Source organism: Heterocephalus glaber, unplaced genomic scaffold, assembly GCF_053883595.1.
Source record: "Heterocephalus glaber isolate CG9 unplaced genomic scaffold, H.glaber_assembly_v1.0 deba00001806, whole genome shotgun sequence".
Lineage (NCBI taxonomy): Eukaryota > Metazoa > Chordata > Mammalia > Rodentia > Bathyergidae > Heterocephalus > Heterocephalus glaber.
The window spans coordinates 344,805-366,789 of NW_028258481.1; the positions used below are offsets into that span (position 1 = coordinate 344,805).

The following is a 21,985-nucleotide window of genomic DNA, read 5'->3' on the forward strand; positions in this document are numbered from 1 at the left end:
AAATATATAGAGACATATATTCATAACTTCTATCTAGAAATACATGCACAAACTGTCAATAATTAATACACTGTTTCTCTGTTCTTTAATAATTATCATTTTCCAAATTGTCTTCGACATTAAGACTTTCTTATAACTTGTAACTTAATTCTACTTAAATATTTTACTTTATTCTGAATCCAAAATTGTGAACTCATGATAGTTTCTCCTTTTCAGCTCTTCTATGTTTGTAAATCAAATTAACCCCAAATTTGTAAAACATGAGGAAATGGTATCCAAAACTATGTGCTATAAATTACAATATTATAGGAATGCAAGGCATCTGATGATAACAGCTAGCATTTATTGCTCTCACCCTAAAAGTTTTACATACATCTTCTGATCACAGGAATATGAAATTATTGTATATCTTGTGCAACTGGGATAATGAACCTTACATTTTCAGTGAACTGATGTGGGTTGCAAACTAAAAAGTGCTGGATGAACCTAAGTATTGGAGTATGATTCGAAAGTCATTGTTTCTAAAATTGTTGCTTATAATTTCTATATTAGAAGCAGAATGATTTGTTCTTTTTTCATTATGAAATTTTCTAAAATTAGAGTCTGCATGAATACTGTATGATATACTTAAAAGTGACAAATATATTTTCTTCCTTTGCATTTTAGTTGCTCTTAAAATCACATGTAAGTAATCATAGACTTAACACACACTTCTTGATGCTCATTGAAATAGGAATTTCTAAAAACATGTCCCTGGAAAGAAATGTCCAAGATCATGGTGGAAAAATAAAGGGCAGCTAGAGAAGAAAAAGACTCAGTTGTTTTCAATAGACAACAAAGCATTCCCAGAAGGAGAAAGGGAAAGGGAAAAATAGAAAAGAAAAATGTAAATACTTACCGTCACTATTATTTTTACTGGCTGTGACCCGCCCTCTCCTGCAGGACTCTCAGGGCAGCGTGCTTCACCTCTTTGTTTCTAAGACTGTAAATGAGAGGGTTCAGCATGGGGATCACAATCGTGTAAAACACGGAAGCCACCTGATCCCTTCCCAAGGAGTAGGACGTCTTCGGTTTTAGGTAAGTAAACATCATAGTGCTGTAGAAGATGGTGACACCCAGGAGATGGGAGGCACAGGTGGAGAAGGCTTTTTTCTTTCCTGCAGTGGAATTAATTTTCAAGATAGTGGAGAGGATGGACAGATAGGATCCAGATATGGTACTGAGGGACAGCCCTAAATTGAAGCCAGCAAAAATGAATATAATGATTTCAATCTTGGAAGTGTCACTGCAGGACAGGGCTAAAATAGGGGATGCATCACAGAAAAAGTGCTGGATGACATTAGACTTGCAGAAGTGCAGTCTGCTCATGAAACACACACTCACAGTGGCATCCAGAAAGCCAATAGCATAGCAGCCAGCCACCAGGCCTCGGCACAGTCGTGTGGACATAATGACTAGATAGTGCAGAGGGTTACAGATAGCTACATAGCGATCATAGGCCATGGAGGAGAGAAGCAAACATTCGGCCGCTCCAAATACTGCAAAAAAGTATAACTGAGTGAAACAGCCCAGGAAGGAGATGCTCTTGGTGGAAGTCAGTAAGCTCTGTAAGGTTTTAGGGGTGAAGACGCTTGAGTAGCTGAGGTCAAGAAATGAGAGGTGAGTGAGAAAAAAGTACATGGGGGTGTGAAGCTGAGGATCCAAGGGAATGATCAGTATCATCCCCGCATTCCCCAGCACCGTGACCAGGTAAATCAGGAGGAAGAGCCCGGAGAGGACCAGCTTTGCCTCTGCAGAGTCCGTCAGCCCCATGAGGATGAAGTCAGCCACACTGGTGGAGTTCCTTCTACTCATGGTGTCCTCCTGTTGAATAGTCAAAGTTGATACATAGCTTGAGTGACTGCAAAAGGTTTTGTTTGTCTGCATGGCCTATTTATTGTTAGGACTATGCTTACTTTATGCTTAGTTTATGCAATTTCTAAAAGTGGACAAACTTTATTGAACAGGAAGGCAAAAAATTCCATTGTCATATAGAGAATTATAGGTAAAAATTGACACTTGATTCTGATATAATATGAGTGTCTATCTTATGGAATTAGCATACACCTGATGCCATTCTACATGCCTCCCTGTATTAACACATTTAATCCACATGTGAATTTTATGCTATACTTACTATTGCACCATATTTTTAGATCATAAGAAGGGGAAAGAATGTAACTTGTTTAATAGTGGCAATTGCATCTCAACCCTGGTATTCTCCCAGGCGCTTAGCCTCAGGAGTGGATGCTCATGCTTCTCCTATATGTTATATGCTGTAACATATGCTTATAAGTTATATGCTCTAACTTCTCCTATCAAGTATGAGAAAGGATATAAAAAAACTATGATTAAAAGTTTAGTGTGTTATTTATTCCCATTTAGTTCCCAATACAATCAGACATTAATTACAAGTAAATTTCACTTTATAGGGAACTTATGTGGGGCACATTAAGATTATAAATCCCATATACTACAGTACTGCTGAATATATCCAAATTGAACGGGTAACATGACTCTTTAAATATTAAGATGCTTTAAAAGATAGGCTGCTGCTCCCATTTCCTCCTCTAGAGAGAAAACATGTAACTGCTTCCTCCTGGACTCAGATGACAGACAGGAAGCAATGCTCTGTCAGAAAAATGCCATCTGCCTCTGAGAAGAAGGTGCAGGTGTGGACCTACAGCAGGAGGTCAAGGTCGGGTTTCATTTACACCAGGGTGGAAGGCAGCTGGCACTGACCTGGACTTAGAAGCCCTCACACCCCGAGCCTGGGAGACGGAGATCAGAGGCAGTGAGGGGCTAGCGATGAGCAAATGCTTGTCTTTCAGTCAAAATAATCAAATTTTAAAAGTTCAATCAAAATACATGTTCTCCCATTTTTGGGAGTGGGAGAAGGGGACAACACTGCAACTCCAGTTACAATGTGCCTTCCTAACTTGATTTTTCAAAGTCAAATTTCTTCCACAAATACATTTTCAAACTATGCACATTACTTACAGACTTTCGATACACCATCTTCATATTCTCGATTCAAAAATACTGTATTAATATTGCTTATAATAAGTTTATATATACATATTTGCATATTCTTCTGATAAAATCCTTAGTTCATTTTTTCTGATCTAACACTCTCCAATTTTAAGAATGACACTTACTGGGGGGAAAACACAATATTATCCACCTAGAAATTTTAATACTTGAAATTTTTTTCACAAATAAGATGACAAGATAAGAAGCTGACACTTTCTGTGATATTTGTTTTCCTTGGTAGTTTACTTAGATATTTTTGTACATTCTCTTTCATTAATTAGATAAATTAAATCATTCTAGAAATTTTGTTCCTGTCCTGATCCAATGGATACTTAACCAGGACATCTTGTCTGGAGAGAATCCCAGGGAGCAGCTGTGAACATAACCAGAGCAGGATCGCCTTCCATCCAGCAGGCTGATGACCCAGGCCCTCGCATATGAGCCCTCAGGATAGCGCACCTTCCTCATCCTCAGGGAGCAGTTTCCACGGAAGGTGCCTGGGCTGGGCGGGACTCCAAGGACCAAGTGCAAGCATTTAACCAGGGAAAGATTTCACCTTTTCCCTGGGAAGTCCCAGAAAGAAGGGCATAAACATGTTCTCCCATGATACGCTAAATTGTAGCTCAACTTCATTTATTTACTTTTTAAATTGACACACAGTTATATAAATTCACAGAGAACAATTTTTACATTCAATAGTGGTCTGTTGGGATTTTTCTTCTTTGACTAAGGTGGTGAAGATGAAATTTCCAGACAAATATTTATTTTATAAGTGATGTATCAAAAATGGAGTAATACAAATTTTCACCATGAAATGTTTTACACATAAAAGTATGATTTTATCAGAGGAGTAGAGCACATTCATTAGAGAAAATAGAAAACAATGAAACTGAAATAAGATGAAAACCATTCAGGCTTCTTACCATTTTGATTACACAATAGTAATTTCTCCTGATTAGTTCCCAGTGTGCCCACAAAGCTTATTTTGATGGGTGCTGATAGATTTACATAATGTCACCACACAAAAGGCCCCTTTCCTGTGAATCCTCCACATGAACTGTCAGAAGAGAAAAGCACCTCAGGTGGAAGCAGGTTCCCAGGCACACAGGCAGGTGGAGGAGGGGGAGAAAGTAGTCCATGTGTCATCTGGGGTGGTGGAAACGTTTGGGAACATTTATGTATAGAATCTTAAATAGTGAATTATTTTTGAGAGATTTTCAAAAATCGTGCAGCCTATAAATACCTAAGTATTCAGAAAGATGTGAAAACTGGACTCTGAATTGCTGCTGTTTCCACATCTGCTTAGTTGATAGAACCAGCTACTCAGCATTGTGGGTGTAATTCTTGCCTTTAAATGATTACCATGCATTTGCTCTTTGTTTATTTATTGATTATTTACCAGAGACAGGGTCTTGCTCCCTATGCCAGGTTGGACATAAAATGACTGTGGATACCAAGCTGGGCTCAGACTTACTGAGGTCTCCTTCATTCTCTGGAGGGTTGGGTCACAGGTGTGCACCACTGCATCCAGCTTTCAACCACTGCTTTTGAAACATTTGATTTTATGTCACATGGATTGTATCTCAACGCATTTATTTAAATTAGATTATGCATAAATTTACATGTGTGCTATCTATGTTACTTTTTTAGTGAAACCTTAAATATTCTACTCATGTTTAAGTGCATTCTTAATAATTCAATATGGTTATTGCATACAGTATGGTAACTGTTTTATAATTACATTTTGCTAGTTTTTAGTTTCCAGAAGTTTCTAATGCATATTCAAAATAGATTGTACTTGTACATAACCCAGTTAAAAATATAGCATTAACTTAGATGGTTCTACTAAATTTTAGAATTCTGGTTTGATACTGGCACTATTACTGGCATTTTCTTAAGTGAAAACACACTTGCATTTCATAATCACTATTATACAGGTGTTCACAGGAGTTTATATACATTTACATTAGTCACTCATGGATGTATTTTTACTTCAAAAATCATAGTTTAACAGAGTAAGTGTGATTGTGTGGATACAGATCCTCTGCTGATGAATCTTGGTCCTGGTCCAAAAGAGCTTTCTCCTCTCTGGAGGGAAACACAGTTCTACTCTCTGTCCTTCACAGGAAGTACTCCTGTCAACTGATGCACACATCAGAAAGTATGGTACAATGGTGTACACACACACAGAAGTCTTTTATGATATGCTACTAAATGTTTTATTTTGCGAATTTGCTTTTTTCTATTGATCCATTCGTGTTAATTCTTTTAATTGGAAATTATTTTTTGATTTAAACTTGTTAGATATTTATAAATTGTTTTTCAAAATGTCTACTACTTTTATAGCTACATCAGTGTTCTGAAGATAGCTACATTTTTCCCTCTCCTATCATTTTGAAGTTTTGAAGTGTTACATTTTTATCAGCTTTACTACTATATGTGTGCTTCATATCGATTTATATCTATAATTCAAAATTGATGATAGCTATTAAAATAAAATAAATATAATATCAATATGAGTATTCTATTTACGAATGTGTTATGTGTTCTTACCCCACTTTCCTGTGGGTTGAGTCTTTTTTTTATTAACTCAGCAGATGTATCACTATATGTATTTTGGTAGCTTTTGTCTTACTACAGTTATGATTCATATGATGCAGACTTAAGAATTTGTAAAACACAAATTTCATCATTCTTTGTAATTTGGGTCGCATTTAAGGAATACTTCCATATGTATCCGAATAATCCCATAGATCACAGAGATGTGCTAACTTCCATTGCTTGAGTGTGTACCACTGAGGGATATCGATGGCCAAGACTCAGTCTGACTTTGAGTGAAGAAACTATATGACATCGCAGGGCAGAGCTCCTCAAAGAGATGAAAGCAACTTTTGCACAGCCAAAGATTGCCATAGGAGATTTTGTGCATCGATGCTATTGAGGTGCTATTTAAATTACGTAAGCATATTTGAGGAAAATGTCCTTTGTACTTTGTGGTCTCGGGCTACTCTTATTCTCTGATTAATGAAGCAAACTCGAGGGAAAATGAGGTTACAAAATAAAAATTTAAAATCATGAGGTACAAGGGAAGCAAAGGCGGGGAAAGCAGGCAGCTCAGCCCTCCTCCAGAGCCCTACCTAGGGGTGGAAATGCGGCCCGCTGAGCCCTTTCTCTGTCTTCCTCCTAGGACCCCCACAGGGAGGCTGGGGCCAGCGGTGAGGGCTGAGCAGCGCAGCTCAGAAGACAGCAGCCAAACCCGCGTGGGGCCCGGGCTCAGGGACTCCCTCAGGGGACCTGGGCCTCGGTCCAGGGGCGCCAAAGCTGTCCGTCCCTGTGAGGCAGGAACGTCCTTTCGGGGAACATTTCGTGTCTCAGTACAATCTTGAGAAACGCTGACAGAGGCCCAGTGGTCGGTGAGAAAGGAAGAAGTGGGGCTGCTGCCTGCGCCGTGGATAACAGAATGCAGTGGGGATGAACTCACCCCACGGCCAGCCTCACGGACACCAGGACTCTGCCCAGGTCGTGCGCGGTGTGCAGACCTCTCGTGCTGTGGCTCGCTGGTCGCATGGACTTCAGCAGGGAGGAGAGGACTCCGAGTGGAGGCTGGCAGCGTCCAGGCCGTGGAAATGCTCCGGGTGAGAGCGCTGGCTTTGCTGTGGATTAGGCGGTGTCGTCAGCTCAGCAGATACTACTGAGACTGTGGGATTGCAGCCGTGTTACAGCACTGAGCTGTTCCCTCAGCCTGAAGCACTAAAGCTTTGGTTCAGGGCTGATGGGTTTTGGGAAAGCGATTGGATCATGCAGCCTACAGCATCACCTAATGGAGCATATTGATGTCCGTACTCTATTCATGTTAATAATAGCCTGATGGCATCATTGGGAGTGATGACAAGGAGAACAGGGCCTGCTGAGGGAGGGCGTCCTGGGGTGAACTTGAGGACCCTGTCTGGTCCCAGCCGCTCTTCTCTGGCCTGCTCACCCTCTCTGACTCCTGGCTGCCATCATGTGAGCAGCTGGGCTCTGGCTGCACTTTTCACCAGGTTTCTGCCTTGCTGCAAGCCCACAGCAACCGAGCAGCAGACCATGGACTGAAGGGCTGAATCCTGAGCCAAAAGGAGCCTTTTGTCTTTTAATGTTTATGTCAGATGCTTACTCAGGTTTTAACGATCCAAGAATCCAAGACTTTTACAAATCCCTGACAAATATTAGCAATAGAAGTCTGTATTTACTTAAGTAACAAGAATACTTATTTTGAATTTTATGTAAGATTACCTTTGATTTTACATATATATCCATTAGTTTTTCTTATTTATTTGAGCATAAATGTCATATGAATAATATTGAAACTTTTTATATATGCCCTCCTATTTCCATGAATCCTACTCATTTCCAGTTAAATCTTTTACCTGATATAAACACTATCTACCATGTGTATTACTTATTTGTTAATTTATGTATTCATCAACAAAGTATTCTGTAATATTTCAGAAATTTATGCCATTTTTCTACTACACTATGAATGACGTATCCTCAAATTTATTGTATTATTTGGTTTCTGTTTGAACTCTTGTGTGTTAATTTACTTATCTATAGGGTATCGTCATATTTTGCTGAGTGTATAAACTTATTAGAAGTTTCTAAATTGTTTGCCAGAATGTCCGTGGTGTTAAAATCCCACCAGAACAGCTGAGGGGTTTACTTTGCTTTCTCACCCTCAGGTTCTACTTCACAGCTGTTCAATTTATTGAAAAAGTTTATTACAGTGAAGAGTGTTTGATGTGACCTTACATTTATAATTTTCAGATTACCTTTAAAGAGAAGTATAGATATCAATCCTGAGAGATTTCTTTATTTGGAGTTCTTATTTGTATGTATTTGTTATCCAATGCCCCATTGATTACTAGTGTATAATTTATTAATTTAACAAATGTATAATTATCAAGTCTGTGGCTTATTCATGTACTACATTCATGATTGATTCTTCTGAGGCAAATTTAAGCTTGAATACATCTAAAAGCCATCATTACTTGTAATTTCAATTTGTGTAAGCAACTCTTCAATGCTTAGAAATATCCACTCAAGTAGACATGTGTATGAGCTCACGTACACCAGGTCAGTCCCCGTGTGCAGTGTTTGATGAAATACAGATCATGGACAGAATGATCATAACTGAGTGGTAACATTTGGAAGAAGGCATTCTGTGATATCACAAGGGATTGCCTGCTACAAGAGTAAATTAACTTTTATGGTGCTATGCAGGAATATGTTTGGGTGGGAGAGGTTTTGTGTTTATGATGTGCTGTGCTGGTATTGAAATGTATCAATCACAAGTTTAAAAAATATCTTGGGGTTGCTTTCCATGTCCTGACGGTATTATCCTATAATAAGTAATGAATAAAGGGGATCCCGAATGAGTTCAAAAAATACTAATCGAAATGAAATGAGTTAAGATGAATGCAAGGAATGGAAAATGCAATGGCTTTGTCTCTGAGGAAGGCCAGGGCTGCAGGGACAATGAGGTGAGGGAGCAGGACTGAGCTTCAGCCAGCAGAGCCCATTTCAGGTCATTTCCTTCCAGAGCCAGGCAGTGAGGAAGCGGCCTAGGCAAGGGCAACACAGCTGGCTGGGTACAGAGGGACAGAAAGCAGAGAGAAGCTCTGAGCAGAGGGCAGACTGAGGGAAGGCTCCTAACTGAGGGTGTTTACTCAGGTAGGCAGAGAGACGAATCCAGCAGGGAGTTCTGTTTCATTAAATGAATTGTGATTTTGGTGTTGTGCCCATGTTTAAGTGCAGTCCTGACAAATGCTGAGGTCCAAAGCTATCAGCTTAGAGACTGGGCTTCATGCCCGTGTTCTGGATGGATGTATACTAAAAGTGGTCGAGCTTCAAACTTACCAATCAGCCCAGTGATGATCCACAGAAATCTGAAGACCACGGTTGGCAATGCAGTTGCTGCATATGGCAGAGAATGCAGGAAACTGCTTCAAATTGGAGTTAAGTACCAATAACTCTAGGAAAACAGTCTGATTATGGGAGCAATATTTATTTCCTGTTGATTACACAGTGTTGATCAAGCCAGTCAAACAAAGCTACAAAATTCTTTACAGATGGATTTAGGGGAAAGGAAAACACAATTTAGTTCGGCTGAGAAAGGTAGTACACAGCATGCTGAAGGTCACATACATACAGGCCATGTGTACTGTGCGTGGCAGCGGAAACAGCATCTGAGTATGGACACATAAACACATACTGGTATGAGCACTATGAAAGCAGATGGGCAATAGTTTATCTCTGCTATCAGTGCATCACAGGAGAATATGGCTTGTGTTCATTATCTTAAATATTCACAAAGGAGAGAGGCATTAGGGAATTAAACATTTTCATATTCTCTTTATATTGACATACAGAATCTCAGTTTTAATTTTGGTACCAATTTTTGGGTGAAAAATGTACTTTTTTCATAAACTATTTTTTCCCAAACACTTTTTACATTGCTTGCTTGACATCTTTGTTCCTCAAACTGTAGATGATGGGATTCAGCAAGGGAATCAGAATGGTGTAACATATGGACACCATCATGTCGTGCTCCAAGGTGTACCTGGAACTGGGTCTCATGTACATGAAAGTAACAGTTCCGTGTCAAATGGACACTGCAGTGAGGTGAGAGGCACATGCAGAAAAGAACTTTCACTTCCCTTCTGCACAGTGTGTCCTGAGAATGGCTGACAGAATGAAACCATAGGATACCAGGACGACTAGTACAGTAAATACCTTAACCGAGCCAGCAATGTAAAAGAGTAGAAGCTGGTTCCTGTGAGTGTCAGAGCAAGAAATGGCAAACAGAGCAGGGATATCACAGAAGATATGTTGGATGATATTAGGCCCACAGAAGGACAGGCTGAAAGTACCCCCCATGTCCACAGTGGCATGCAGGATCCCCCCGAGGTAGGACGCAGTGATGAGTAACACATAGATCCTGGGTGTCATGCTCACAGAGTACAGCAGCGGGTTATAGATGGCTACATAGGGGTCATAAGCCATTGCAGCCAGGACAAAACATTCTGTGGTCCCGAACGTTACAGCAAAACACCTCTGTGCTGTGCACCCAAGGAAGGAAATGACTTTGTTCTCTGACATGAAAGCCACCACATTTTTGGGGTAATAGTGAAGGAAAAGCAGGCATCCACAGAAGACAAGGCACTCAGAAAATAATACATTGGGTTGTGCAACCGGAAATCCCCAATGACCAGCGCAATCAGCCCTAAATTTCCAATGAGAGTATGAAGGTAAATTGCTAGAAATAGGAAGAAGCAAATGGTCTGTAGGTCAGCATTGTCAGTGAAATCTTTCAACACAAATTCGGTCACTTCAGTGAAATTCTCCATGCCGACATGTCCCAGGAGAAACCTGAAGATAATCATACACTGAAGATCATGTCACTAGGAGAGAATGAACCTCACTGTAACCATGAACAGCAGGACCTGTGTCTATCTAAGTATTTCTGTACACACACATGTGTATGTATGCATATGTGTGTGCGCACACTGAATATAATTTCCCAGCAAGAGATACAAATACAGTAACGAGTTAGTGAGAGGAGTGCTCATGTCCTTCACTGCACTGTCAAGTGCAAAACATACGTGTTCACGTAGGTAATACCCTAGCGCCACAAATCCTACATATCAGGTCCACTGATTAATTCCCCTGAATTGTATTAGCTGGTTTCATATTAAGTCACATTAAAAGACAATTTGAGTGTTGAAAAAAATACCTTATTTCGAGAGGTATTATATCAGGTGTAGAACCTTGAGATAGAATCACAACTCTGTCATCAATTGTGCAGCATGATTTAAACTATCATCTTTAGACTGTAAAGAATTAATATTTATTTTATAAGATGACCATCATATTTGATGGAAAATTACCTAATAAATTGAATCTTTCAAAAACTATAATTATGAAATAAGCTAAATTTGTTGACTTTACTATTTTAAGAGGATGAAGTCAGTGAAAGACTTTTTGAATTATGATTTTGTTTTTCTGCCATATATATGTGTATGAGATGTTTTAAAAATATTCATACAATTTACCAAAATTATGCTTTGTACACTAGAAGGGGCTTACATTTCCTTTGACTAATAGGAGGTTTTAGCTAAATTATCTCAACAGTTTTTTTATTAGCTAATAAAATAAGTTACACTGTTATAAGAAAATTATTATCACATATTCAAAAGATTAAGAGTTTTGAGCAGAAATGATATTGATTCTTGATGACTGAGTAATAAGGGATAAATTTCCGAAATAAATGTAAATCTACTTCTATAATTTCCACCTGAATTTTATGATGAAACACTAAATTTGGAAAATTTGCAAATCCTTAAATTTGCAAAAGAGAAAAGAAGTAACAACAGCCACTAATTGAGAATTTTTTGCAGGAATTCATTTTGTGCATATTATTTCACATTTACAGAAACTTCTTTGGTTAATAATTTCAAAATTAAGCTAGGCAAGCTGGCACATGCCTGTAATCTCAGCACTTAAGAGGCTGAGGCAGAAGGATCACCATGAGTTCAAGGCCAGCCTGGCCTACATAGTGAGTTCAAGGGCAGAGTGGTGTATATAGTGAGATCATGTTACAAAAAACCAAACAATAATGATAATAATAATTCCAGGATCAAGACTGAGGTCTGTCTTCCTTATAGCATATTAGACTTTTGCCATTTTCCCTGTCAGTTGATGTACTATGACTTCATAGTTCTCCCAAGGAATTAAAGCAAACTGTGAGTCTTGATGTGTTTTGAGATATTTAAATAACTTAACCTTGAGAAATATAAAAGAAATAGTTTTGTTAAGTAGATAACATCACTGATATAAATTTTAAGTTATTATTGACAGTATTTTTATAATATCAAGGTACAAGACCCTGCATAGTTGAATATGTCCTATATTTCATTACTCTGCATTGATAGATTTCATGATTTGTTCTTACATGGAACTAACTTCATCAACCACAAAAATTAAACCATTCACTTCTCTCTTCTTTACTTATACAACTATAAATTCAATATTTTGTATTATATTTCTTTCCAGTAAGTGTTTGCTGAAGTTCTCAGGCAGAACTCTGGGTAAATTAGATCCTGATAAGTACGTATTATTCACACTTGCAAAGGCAAGAGATGTTTAGTACAGTACTTGTTTTTCAGCAGCACAATAGTTTCTAAAAGTAACATAGATATCCTTGAGACTTTAGGTTCTGCCTGCACAAATAGTCTTTTAATCATTTGAAGTTTTTTCTTACCCCAGGTGCAGCAAATGCAGGTTTGGGTACAATGAAGATGTGTAAATGAGGCTGTTTTTATTCAGGTATTTCACTGTTGATGAAGCCCACAGATGTTCCTAATGGAATATGCCTCAAATATCTACTGGTCCAAAATAGCAACAAAATGATTTCCTTCATAATTGAAAGTGTAAATGTCCTGGAATAAGGCACAATTTGCTGTTGTTTATTGAGTAGTATACTTCAGACTCTGTTTAAAAGTTTTGCAGTTGTCATTTAAAATTTTTTTATAAGTGCATATTTTCAGTACATTACAGTGTTTAAAATATTTTAGATTTGCATTTCCCTGATGATCAATGATACTGAATATATATTTTATAATCTTATTGACTGCTTTTTCATTGAAGAAAAGTAAATTCAAGTTCTTCGTCTATTTATAAACTGGGTATATTTTGCAATTGAGTTTCAAAGGTTTCTTATATATTTTCATTATTAATCCCATACTAGATCTGTGGTTTACAAATATTGTCTTCTGTTTTGTAATTTGCCTTTTCACTCTTCCGCATTTTTCTCTTTGGTGTGCAGAAGGATTTGATCTTACTCCTCTAATTTTGCTTAGTTGCCTGACTTTGACGCCACATCCAAGAAATCATTGAAAGCCCAAAGTCCTGGATATTTTCCCTCAAGATTTACAATCAAGGCTTATGTCTACATCTTTAGTCCTTTCTGAGTTGATTTTCTATATGGTATAGGTGGGGTTCTCATTTCATTCTCTTGCTTCTGTATAGTTTCACCCACATCACTTGTTGTAGTGAATCTTCCTTGCTTGTTTGTGTTGAAGATCAGCTGACCGTGTACATGCGAAATTGCTTCTTGGCCGTCAGTTGGGTTCCATTGCTTCCATATCTTCCTTATGCAAGAACCACAGCCTTTCAATATTTCTTTCATTTACTCAAATAAAACTTATTTCATTTAATGTATTAAAATTATTTTATTTATTAAATTTAACTTTATGTAATTATAATTACCATCCTATAGTATCACTGTATTTTTCTACACATATGCATATGGTGTAATGTATAAAATCTGTTAAACATTTTACCTCAAACAAGCATCATTTCTTTTTGATGACTCATTCACAATTCTTTCTCTGTTTTTAAAATTTTGAGTTCATTATTCCTTTCTGTCATCACCTTACTATGTGGTAGGATGACAGAAATCCATTTTCTTATCTAACTCTAGCATCACTTACACTGACCAACATTTCTTCATCTCCCTCTCACTGTTCCCCCTGGACTCTGGTAATCACAATTCCACTCCCACTTTTTGAGATTGATTTTCATATTCCACGTAGGACTGATGAAATGTGGTTCCTGGCATTAGGAGCCTGGTTTGTTTCAAATAACATAAGTTTGTTCATTTCCATCCATGTTGTAATAAGTGATAGGATTCATACATTTTTCTGGTAACTAGTATTCCACTGTATACTTGTACCTCATTTTCATTATACCATCACTATTTCATGGACACTGAGGTGTCTTCCAGCCCATACCTTTTGTGAAGAGAGCTGCAATGAATGTGGTGGTGTGAATGTCTCCTCCCCCATCCCCCATCCCTCATACCGATTTCATTTTTTTTTCCATAATGCATATCTACTGGAGAGGGAATGATGGATCATGTGGTAGATGTACACTACAGTCTCAGTTCATGAATGCTTCCATTCATCAACAATTTGATTTTTGAACAGAAGCATTCAACAAAAATTTGCTGCTGTTTACAATCTTGTCATTTGGTATTGAATAGGACCCCAGCTGTCTTCCCCATAGGAACACGACCATAGCCATCTTCCCCACTCTGATCTGTCATCATGGCTTCCTTACTTTTAGATCTGTGCACACTTGTTGTGAAGGTTGCTTGTGTTCTTGTTAGCAATGTAGCACTGTTTAGTATTATTCAATCCAGCATGGCTCCCAAGAAAGTGCAGAGCATACATGGTGACAAAAAGAAAGTGCAGAGTGACAATGAAGGTGACACAAATGTTCAGAGTGATAATGAAGTTAACAAGAAACTGCAGAGCAAGAATGGTAAGAAAGGGCTGGGGATTTATCCTAGTGGTTCTGCCACCTGCCTTCCAAGCACAAGTTCCCAAGTTTGATACCCGGTATCAAAAAAAAAAAAAGAACGGTAAGAAAGTTTTGAAGAAAATCCTGAGTGTGACTTCACAAAGGTCAAGTCCCTCACCCCTCACAGGCCACCCCTTCTGCAGCCCATGGACCAGCAGTGATCTGCAACTCTAAGAAGCTTCACGACTTACGTTCACAGAGCCGATGTGTCGGATGTATCCTTCTGCCCTCATGAATTCCACACATCCTTCTCTCATTTAATTTTTTTCCAGATCCTCTTTTGTTGCCATTTCAAGGAGTCCAGGGGTTTGAGTATCAGATTATTCCATCTCATTTCCTTTTGGGGTTGCTTTAGGTGATCTGGGAGTCTTGTTTTGAGGCTTAAGTGTCTTCTCATTGCAACAGGGTTGGGGAGGGGTGTGTGTTGCTAGTGTACAGGTGGCTCACATCTTCGGCTCTGCGGGTGGTAGTAGAAGGGTCACCTCCTCTGCACTGGGGCCAGCTTTTCTCCTCTGCACTGGGGCCAGCTTTGCTCCTCGGCACTGGGGGCAGTGGTATGGCAGCCCAGAAGCCACACATCCTTTTCTTGGGGAATTTAACAAGACTAAAATCCACAGAAAAATGAAAAATATATATTTAATCCATGTCAGAACATTAACGATTAGAATTTCTTTACTTAATGAATATATTTTAAACTTAGGAGTGCAGATGGCTTGCAGATGAGGCAGATCTTCAGGGGTCCAGAGCCTCAACATTCAACATTAACTGCAGCACAAATCTACTGTTCTTTCACACAGGGGAGGAAGTTAGGGACAGACCACAGAGCTTGGCTGTGGTATAAAAATGCTGAAGAAGGTGGAAGGAAAGATGGTCAGCATTACCCTTCCCCCAACTTGAAATTTGTGCAGAAAAGAAGGAATTGAAGCCAGGGCTTTGATTAAAAACCCAGTACCCAGCAAGCCACAGAAAATCCTGTTGGTAGGAAGATCCCCAAACCCTACCTACACAGCAGGACTCTAAGCCTGGGACCAATGCAGGCACAAGGTGAGTCTGTACACTACATGTAGATCTCTCCTTGACAATGCCAGGGATGCTTTGGAGGCTTGGTCTCTGGGCCTGGCCTGGTCCAGCACCTTTTATTTTCATCCTCATATTGATTCTTGCTGCAATGGACCTGGAATTGAGCTTGAAGACAGGTATAGTGCTGATTTCTCCCCTGATCCCCAGTGGGTAGAGTCTCACTTCTTACTCTGCTGCTGAGGCTGGAGAAGGTGGCAGGGGCAGGCTCTGTGCAGCATGGATTATGCAGATCCAGGGACTCAGGCTGCTCTCTTCCTACAAACACTCAGGTAGGGTTGGGGTCTTCCTATTCCGTAGGCTCTGTGGTCTGTCACTTGGCTTCCTCTCTGCCTTCCTGTTTCCAGGAAGGAACTATGTGAAGAGCAGCACCAAGAGCCCCTTCAAAGCAAAAGCAGAGCTACTGTGGTGCAAATATAGGACTGGAGGGGTGTTCTGCATATATGGTGTGGTGTCATTCTCTGAACAGTGCTTTCCTTTTAAGAAATTCTTATGCTTGAAACACACTGGAAACTTTGTGTGGATGCTAGCAGAAGCCCTGCCAGGTCATGCTGGGGAGATCGTGCCAGGTGGCATCTGAATCCATACTAAAGAGGTGTGTGGAGTTGGGAGGGGTAAAGCCCATGGTTATAAGCCCCAGAAGATAGAGCAGAAGTGAGCAACATAGAGGGCCTCTCTGAGGCTCCTCAATGAAAATTGAAGCCCAGTGGGAAATTGAAGAAAATCTCTTCAGTAAAGGTTCGTAAGTTGGTGGGATCAGCACCTCACATAGAAACCCAGACTCTACTAGGGCAGAGGACAGCTGGAACCTGCAGGAGGTCACAGACCTCAACTTGAGCTTTGCAGCCAGAAATCAGCATGAATATCAGTGGACTACACCTGGCTTCCTGAGATTAAGTGACTTAGACCTGCACACTCCTGCCCACGTTGTCTACCAGGACAGCAGACATATCCTGAGGAAGACCCTTTTTTATATATACATATTATTTTCTTTTCTTTTTCTCTCTCTCTCCCTTCTTGCTCTGCACCTCTATCCCTCTTTGTTCCTATTCCTTTCCCATTTCTAATTTTTTCTTTCTTTGTCCTCTCGACTGTCAGTATCAATATAGGAAGGTGAATACAATTTCTGGCTTCCCTATTTTTGTCACTTTGTTCTCTTCTTGCCCTGTTCTTTCACTCTGTCTTTTCCTCCAGTCTTCAACCTTTTCTCACAATTTGCATCATTTTCCCATGTCCTCTAGCCTCACTTCTAACCTTTTCCTCACCTTCTATCTCTCTATCCCTCACTCCCCAACCCCTCCTAAGCCCATTTCCTGAAGGGTAAATTTGCTATATTAAAGGGTTTATTTACTGCAAACATATTTCGGGCTGGGCGTAGATTTTGATCTAGCTGCAGTGGTTAAAGATGACACATTAACTGCTACCACAAATTGTCATCTTCTACGGTGTGTTTAATGCTATTGTTCTTTTTTAAAATTCTTTTATTGGTACGTTGGTTTTTGGTACTGTTGGTTTTTCATAGATGGCTTTGATCAGATTGAGGTATAGACCATCTATTCCAATTTTTGTAGGGTTTTTATCATACATGTGTGTTGGATTTTGTCAAATTTTTTTTGCATCTATGGAGATAATCATATGGTTTTTGTCCTTGGCTCTATTGATATAGTGTATTACATTGATTGGTTTGCATATGTTGAACCATCCCTGCAACCCTGGGATGAATCCCACTTGATCAGGGTGTATGATCTTCTTGATCTTCTGCATTGTATTTGCCAGTATCTTATTAAGGATTTTTGCATCTATGTTCATTAGTGAGATTGGCCTATAGTTCTCTTTTTCAGTTGGGTCTTTCTTTGCTTTGGGGATCAAGGTGATGCTTGCTTCCAGGAATGAATTTGGGAGTATTGCTTCCCTTTCAATTTCATTGAAGAGTTTAAACAGTAGTGGCAGCAGTTCCTCTCTAAATGTCTTGTAGAATTCAGCAGTGAAGCCATCAGGGCCTGGGCTTGTCTTAGTTGATAAGTTTTTAATTACATTTTCACTTTCATTGATTGATATTGGGTTGTTCAGAATTTTTAGATCTTCTTCATTCAATTTTGGTAATTCATATGTATCTAGGAATCTGTCCATTTCTTCTGTGTTGTCCATCTTATTGGCGTATAGGTTCTGGAAGTAGGTATTGATGATCCTCTGGATTTCTGCTGGGTCTGTCGTAATTTCACTCTTTTCATTCGTAATTGTATGGATTTGGGCCTTTTCTTTCCTTTTTTCTGATAAGGTTGGCTAAGGGTTTGTCAATTTTTGTTTTTGAAGAACCAACTCTTCTCTTCATTAATTTTTTGTATCATTCTCTTAGTCTCCATTGAATTGATTTTTCCTCTGATCTTTAGAATTTCCTCCTTTCTATGGGCTTTGTCTTTGTCCCGCTCTTCCTTTTCTAGAATCTTGAGGTTCAGCATCAGGTTTCTTAATTGGGCTCACTCTGTTTTTCTAATATGTGCATTCACTGCTATGAATTTCCCTCATAAGACTGCTTTCACTGTGTCCCATCAATTCCGATATGTTATATTGTCATTGTCATTTAATTGAAGGAACTATCTGATGTCTTCTTTAATTTCCTCTATGACCCATTGGTTATTCAGAAGTGTGTTGTTCCATTTCCATGTGTTTATGAAATTTTGTGGTTTCTTTTGCTATGAATCTCCAATTTCATTACACTAAGGTCTGATAATATACAGGAAATAACTTCAATTTCTTTGCATTTACTTAAACATGTTCTATGAGAGAGTATGTGGTCTATTTTGGAGAATGACCTGTGTGCAGCTGAAAAGAATGTGTATTCTGATTTTGTGGTGTGGAACACTCTGTAAACATCTTTTAAGTTAATTTGTTCAAGAGTTTGATTGAGTTCTAGTATTTGATTACTTATTTTTTGTCTAGTTGATCTATATATTTGTGACAGTAGGGTATTGAGCTCCCCCACTGTAATTGTATTTGTGCATATATGACTTTTCATGACCATTAGTATTTGTTTTATATAGCTGGGCACAGTAGTGTTTGGTGCATAGATATTTATTATTATCATCTCTTCCTCTTGGATTGTTCCCTTTACAAAGATGTAGTGTCCTTCTTTGTCTCTCTTAATCATTTTTAGTTTGAAATGCACTCGATCTGCAAAGAGGATAGCTTTTTCTGCTTTTGGGGCGGTTCCTGTCACATGGAGTATTGTTTTCCACCCTTTAACTTTCAGTCTATGAGTTTCATTTTGAGTTAAGTGTGTCCCTTGTATGCAGCATATTGTTGGATTTTGCTTCTTGACCCATTCTGCCAGTCTATTTCTTTTGATTGGTGAATTGAGACCATTGACATTGATGGTTATAATTGATACATATTGACTTATCATTGTCATGACTTTTTCTTCTTGTTGGATTCTCCCACTTTATATTTAATTTATTTGCATACCTTATGGGTTCATTCTGCTGTGCTTCCTGGGGTTGTAATCCTCATTGTCTTTTCCTAGGGTATTGTCTAAAATTCTTTGGAGTGTTGGTTTGGTATTCATGCAGTTACTAAGGTGCTCTTTGTCATGAAAGTATCTTATTTCTCCATCCATTTTGAAAGATAGTTTTGCAGGGTACATCAATCTGGGTTGGAGGCTGTTTTCTTTTAGGGCTTGGAATATGTCACTCCAAGCTCTTCTTGCCTTGAGGGTTTGCATTGAGAAGTCTGCTGTGATTCTGATGTGCTATCCATTGTATGTGATTTGGTTCTTTTCTCTAACTGCTTGTAGAACTTTGTTCTTCTGTTGAGTTTCTGGAATCTTAACAACTATATGCCTATGTGTAGATTTTTTTTGATCAAGGCTATTTGGAGTCCTATATGCCTCATTTATCTGTATGTCAATTCTTTTCCCCTGCTTGGGAAGTTTTCTGCCATTACTTCTGTGAACAATTTATTTTATGTCATCTGCACTCTTTCCTGTTTCTTCTTGGACTCCAATCAGTCTTACGTTATTCTTCTTTGCATCATCTTGCAGCTGCTGAGTTGATTTCTCATGGTCCCTTACAATTTTGAAGCAATTTTTCTTTTCCTGGTGACTAATTGCAATCTTATCTTCTATATTTGAAATTCTGTCCTCACATTGGTTCATTCTGCTGTGCAGACTTTCAGTGGAGTTTTTGATCTCCTAGAAATCTGTGTGCATCTGTATTATGGATTCCATTTATTTCCTATGTTGGGATTCCATCAGGTTCCTCATCTCCTCTCTAGATTTATTATTATATGTGCTGCCAAAGTGAGCACATCCTCTCTAGATTTATTAATCATGTCTTGCACCAAGAGCACCATCCCTGCTGTTTTCTAAGCAATTATTTCTGATTTCATTTTTTCCAGATCCTCTTTTGTTGCCAGTTCAGGGAGTCCAGGTATTTCAGTATCAGAGTGTTTCACCCCATTTCCCTTTGGGGTTGCTGTAGGTGATCTGGAAGTTTGGTTTTGAGACTTGTTTACGTGTCTTCTCATTTCAATGGCAGAGAGGGGTGCTATTGGTGCCCGTGCAGCTCACCTCTTCTGGGCTGGGCAGGGTGGAACAGTGACCCAGAACACTCTTCCTCTGGGCTGGGCTTTAATGCTATTGTTGATGCTGATTGTATCAATTGACCTCAGGTGTCATGATTGATCTAATCAGTTGTCCTCCTGGTATACAGAAAATGAGATTGCCTATGAGTTGTTTGAAATTCAAAGCCTAAAATGACCAGCTATATCTGTAAGATATCCCAGAGAAACAATCACTCCATAAGGGCTCTAAACACAAATAATAAAGATAGTCACAATAAGAAATATTGAAGTATCAGCCCAGGAAATAAAGTAAAATACAGCAACACCAACAAAATTAGAAATGAGTACATACCTTGGCAAGGCAGAAACCCAGACTTCCAGCTCACGAAAGACAAATTCTGGGGAAAACGAGGAAAAATCTGATAATCAACTGCCTGGGCACCCTGAACTGATAGCACAGGAAGTAACAAAACAGATGAATCAGCCTCTAGAAAAATTCAAAACAGAAATAATTTCCCAGGTAATTACAGAGATGGTGAGCAGAATAAAAGACATAATTAGAGACTCTAGAACAGAAACAGATAATAAAATACATGAGCTCAGGACCATGCTGGAAGCTATGAATGCCCAGCACAGGAAAGAAATGGAAACCATGAATGCCCAATATTGCAAAGAAATGAAACTCTGCAAGAGATTGAAATAGACATCCAGGAGATTAAAAACTCCATTGAAAGTATTTACAGCAGATTGAGAGAATGTGAAGATAGAATATCAGATATGGAAGAAAAGTTTGCTGTTGGTTGAAACCCGATTTTTCCATTGGATTTCAACTTGCCAAAGATTAAAACTAGACCTATATCTCTTGCCATGCACTAAACTAAAATTGAAATGGATTAAAGATCTAAATATTAAAATAGAAACTCTGAACCAGTTGGAGCAGAGGTTAGGTAGAACTCTTAAAGACATCAGTGTAGGAAAAGATTTTATGAACAAAACCTCAGTTGCCCATGAACTAGCACAAACAATCAACAAATGGGATCTCTTCTTATTAAAAAGCCTCTGCACAGCAAGAGAAACCACCACCAGTGTGAAGAGACAACCCACAATGCGGGAAAAAATCTTCACCTGCTTTTCCTCAGATAAAGGTCTACTATCTCAAATCTATAAAGAACTTAAAAAGATCAGACCTCTCAAATTTAAAGACCCAATCTGAAAATGGGCATCTGTAATGAACAGACATTTCTCAGACAAAGAAGTAGAAATAGCAAATAAATACATGAAAAAATGTTCAACATCACTGGTCATTCGAGAGATGCAAATGAAAACAATGCTGAGATTCCACTTCACTCCAGAAAGAATGGCTGCTATCATGAAATTAACCAATATCAAATGCTGGCAGGGCTGTGGGGAAAGAGGAACCCTTCTCAACTGCTGGTGGGAGTGTAGACTGGTGAAAGCACTGTGGAAATCAGTATGGAGATACCTCAAAGAACTAGGACTAGAAGTCCCATTTGATCCCACTATTCCACTGCTGGGGATCTTCCCCAAAGAATTAAAAGAATCATACCACAGTGATATATGTGCACCCATGTTCATAGCAGCACAGTTTGTGATAGCTAAAACTTGGAAACAGCCCAAATGCCCATCAACTGGAGACTGGATCAAGAAAATGTGGGCTTTTTAAAATAAAATGGAATACTACTCAGCCATAAAAATGAGAAATTAGAGACATTTCTAGGTAAATGTATGCACATTGAGGCGATACTCTTAAGTGAAATAAATAGGACACACGTATAAATACTGAATAGTTTGTCTGGTGTGAGAAACTGAAAGAGTAAATAAGGACTAAAACATATAATAAGTAAAGTGAAATAGGAAG

The 21,985-nt window shown here is 38.8% G+C and overlaps 1 protein-coding gene and 1 pseudogene across 1 annotated transcript; both read right to left on the bottom strand.

Moving 5' to 3' along the window:
* Positions 1-892: 892 nt before the first annotated feature.
* Positions 893-1,854, bottom strand: LOC147820681 (olfactory receptor 8H1-like). The gene has a single exon (XM_087203803.1). The coding sequence runs from the start codon at positions 1,852-1,854 to the stop codon at positions 913-915; it is 942 nt and encodes a 313-aa protein (XP_087059929.1). The 3' UTR covers positions 893-912.
* Positions 1,855-9,530: 7,676 nt separating this feature from the next.
* Positions 9,531-10,457, bottom strand: LOC147820682 (olfactory receptor 5T7-like; annotated as a pseudogene).
* Between the last annotated feature and the right edge of the window lie 11,528 nt (positions 10,458-21,985).

What these genes read in the sequence shown, in the direction of transcription:
- LOC147820681 (XM_087203803.1), bottom strand. Translation starts at nt 1,854, where the DNA reads ATGAGTAGAAGGAACTCCACCAGTGTGGCTGACTTCATCCTCATGGGG.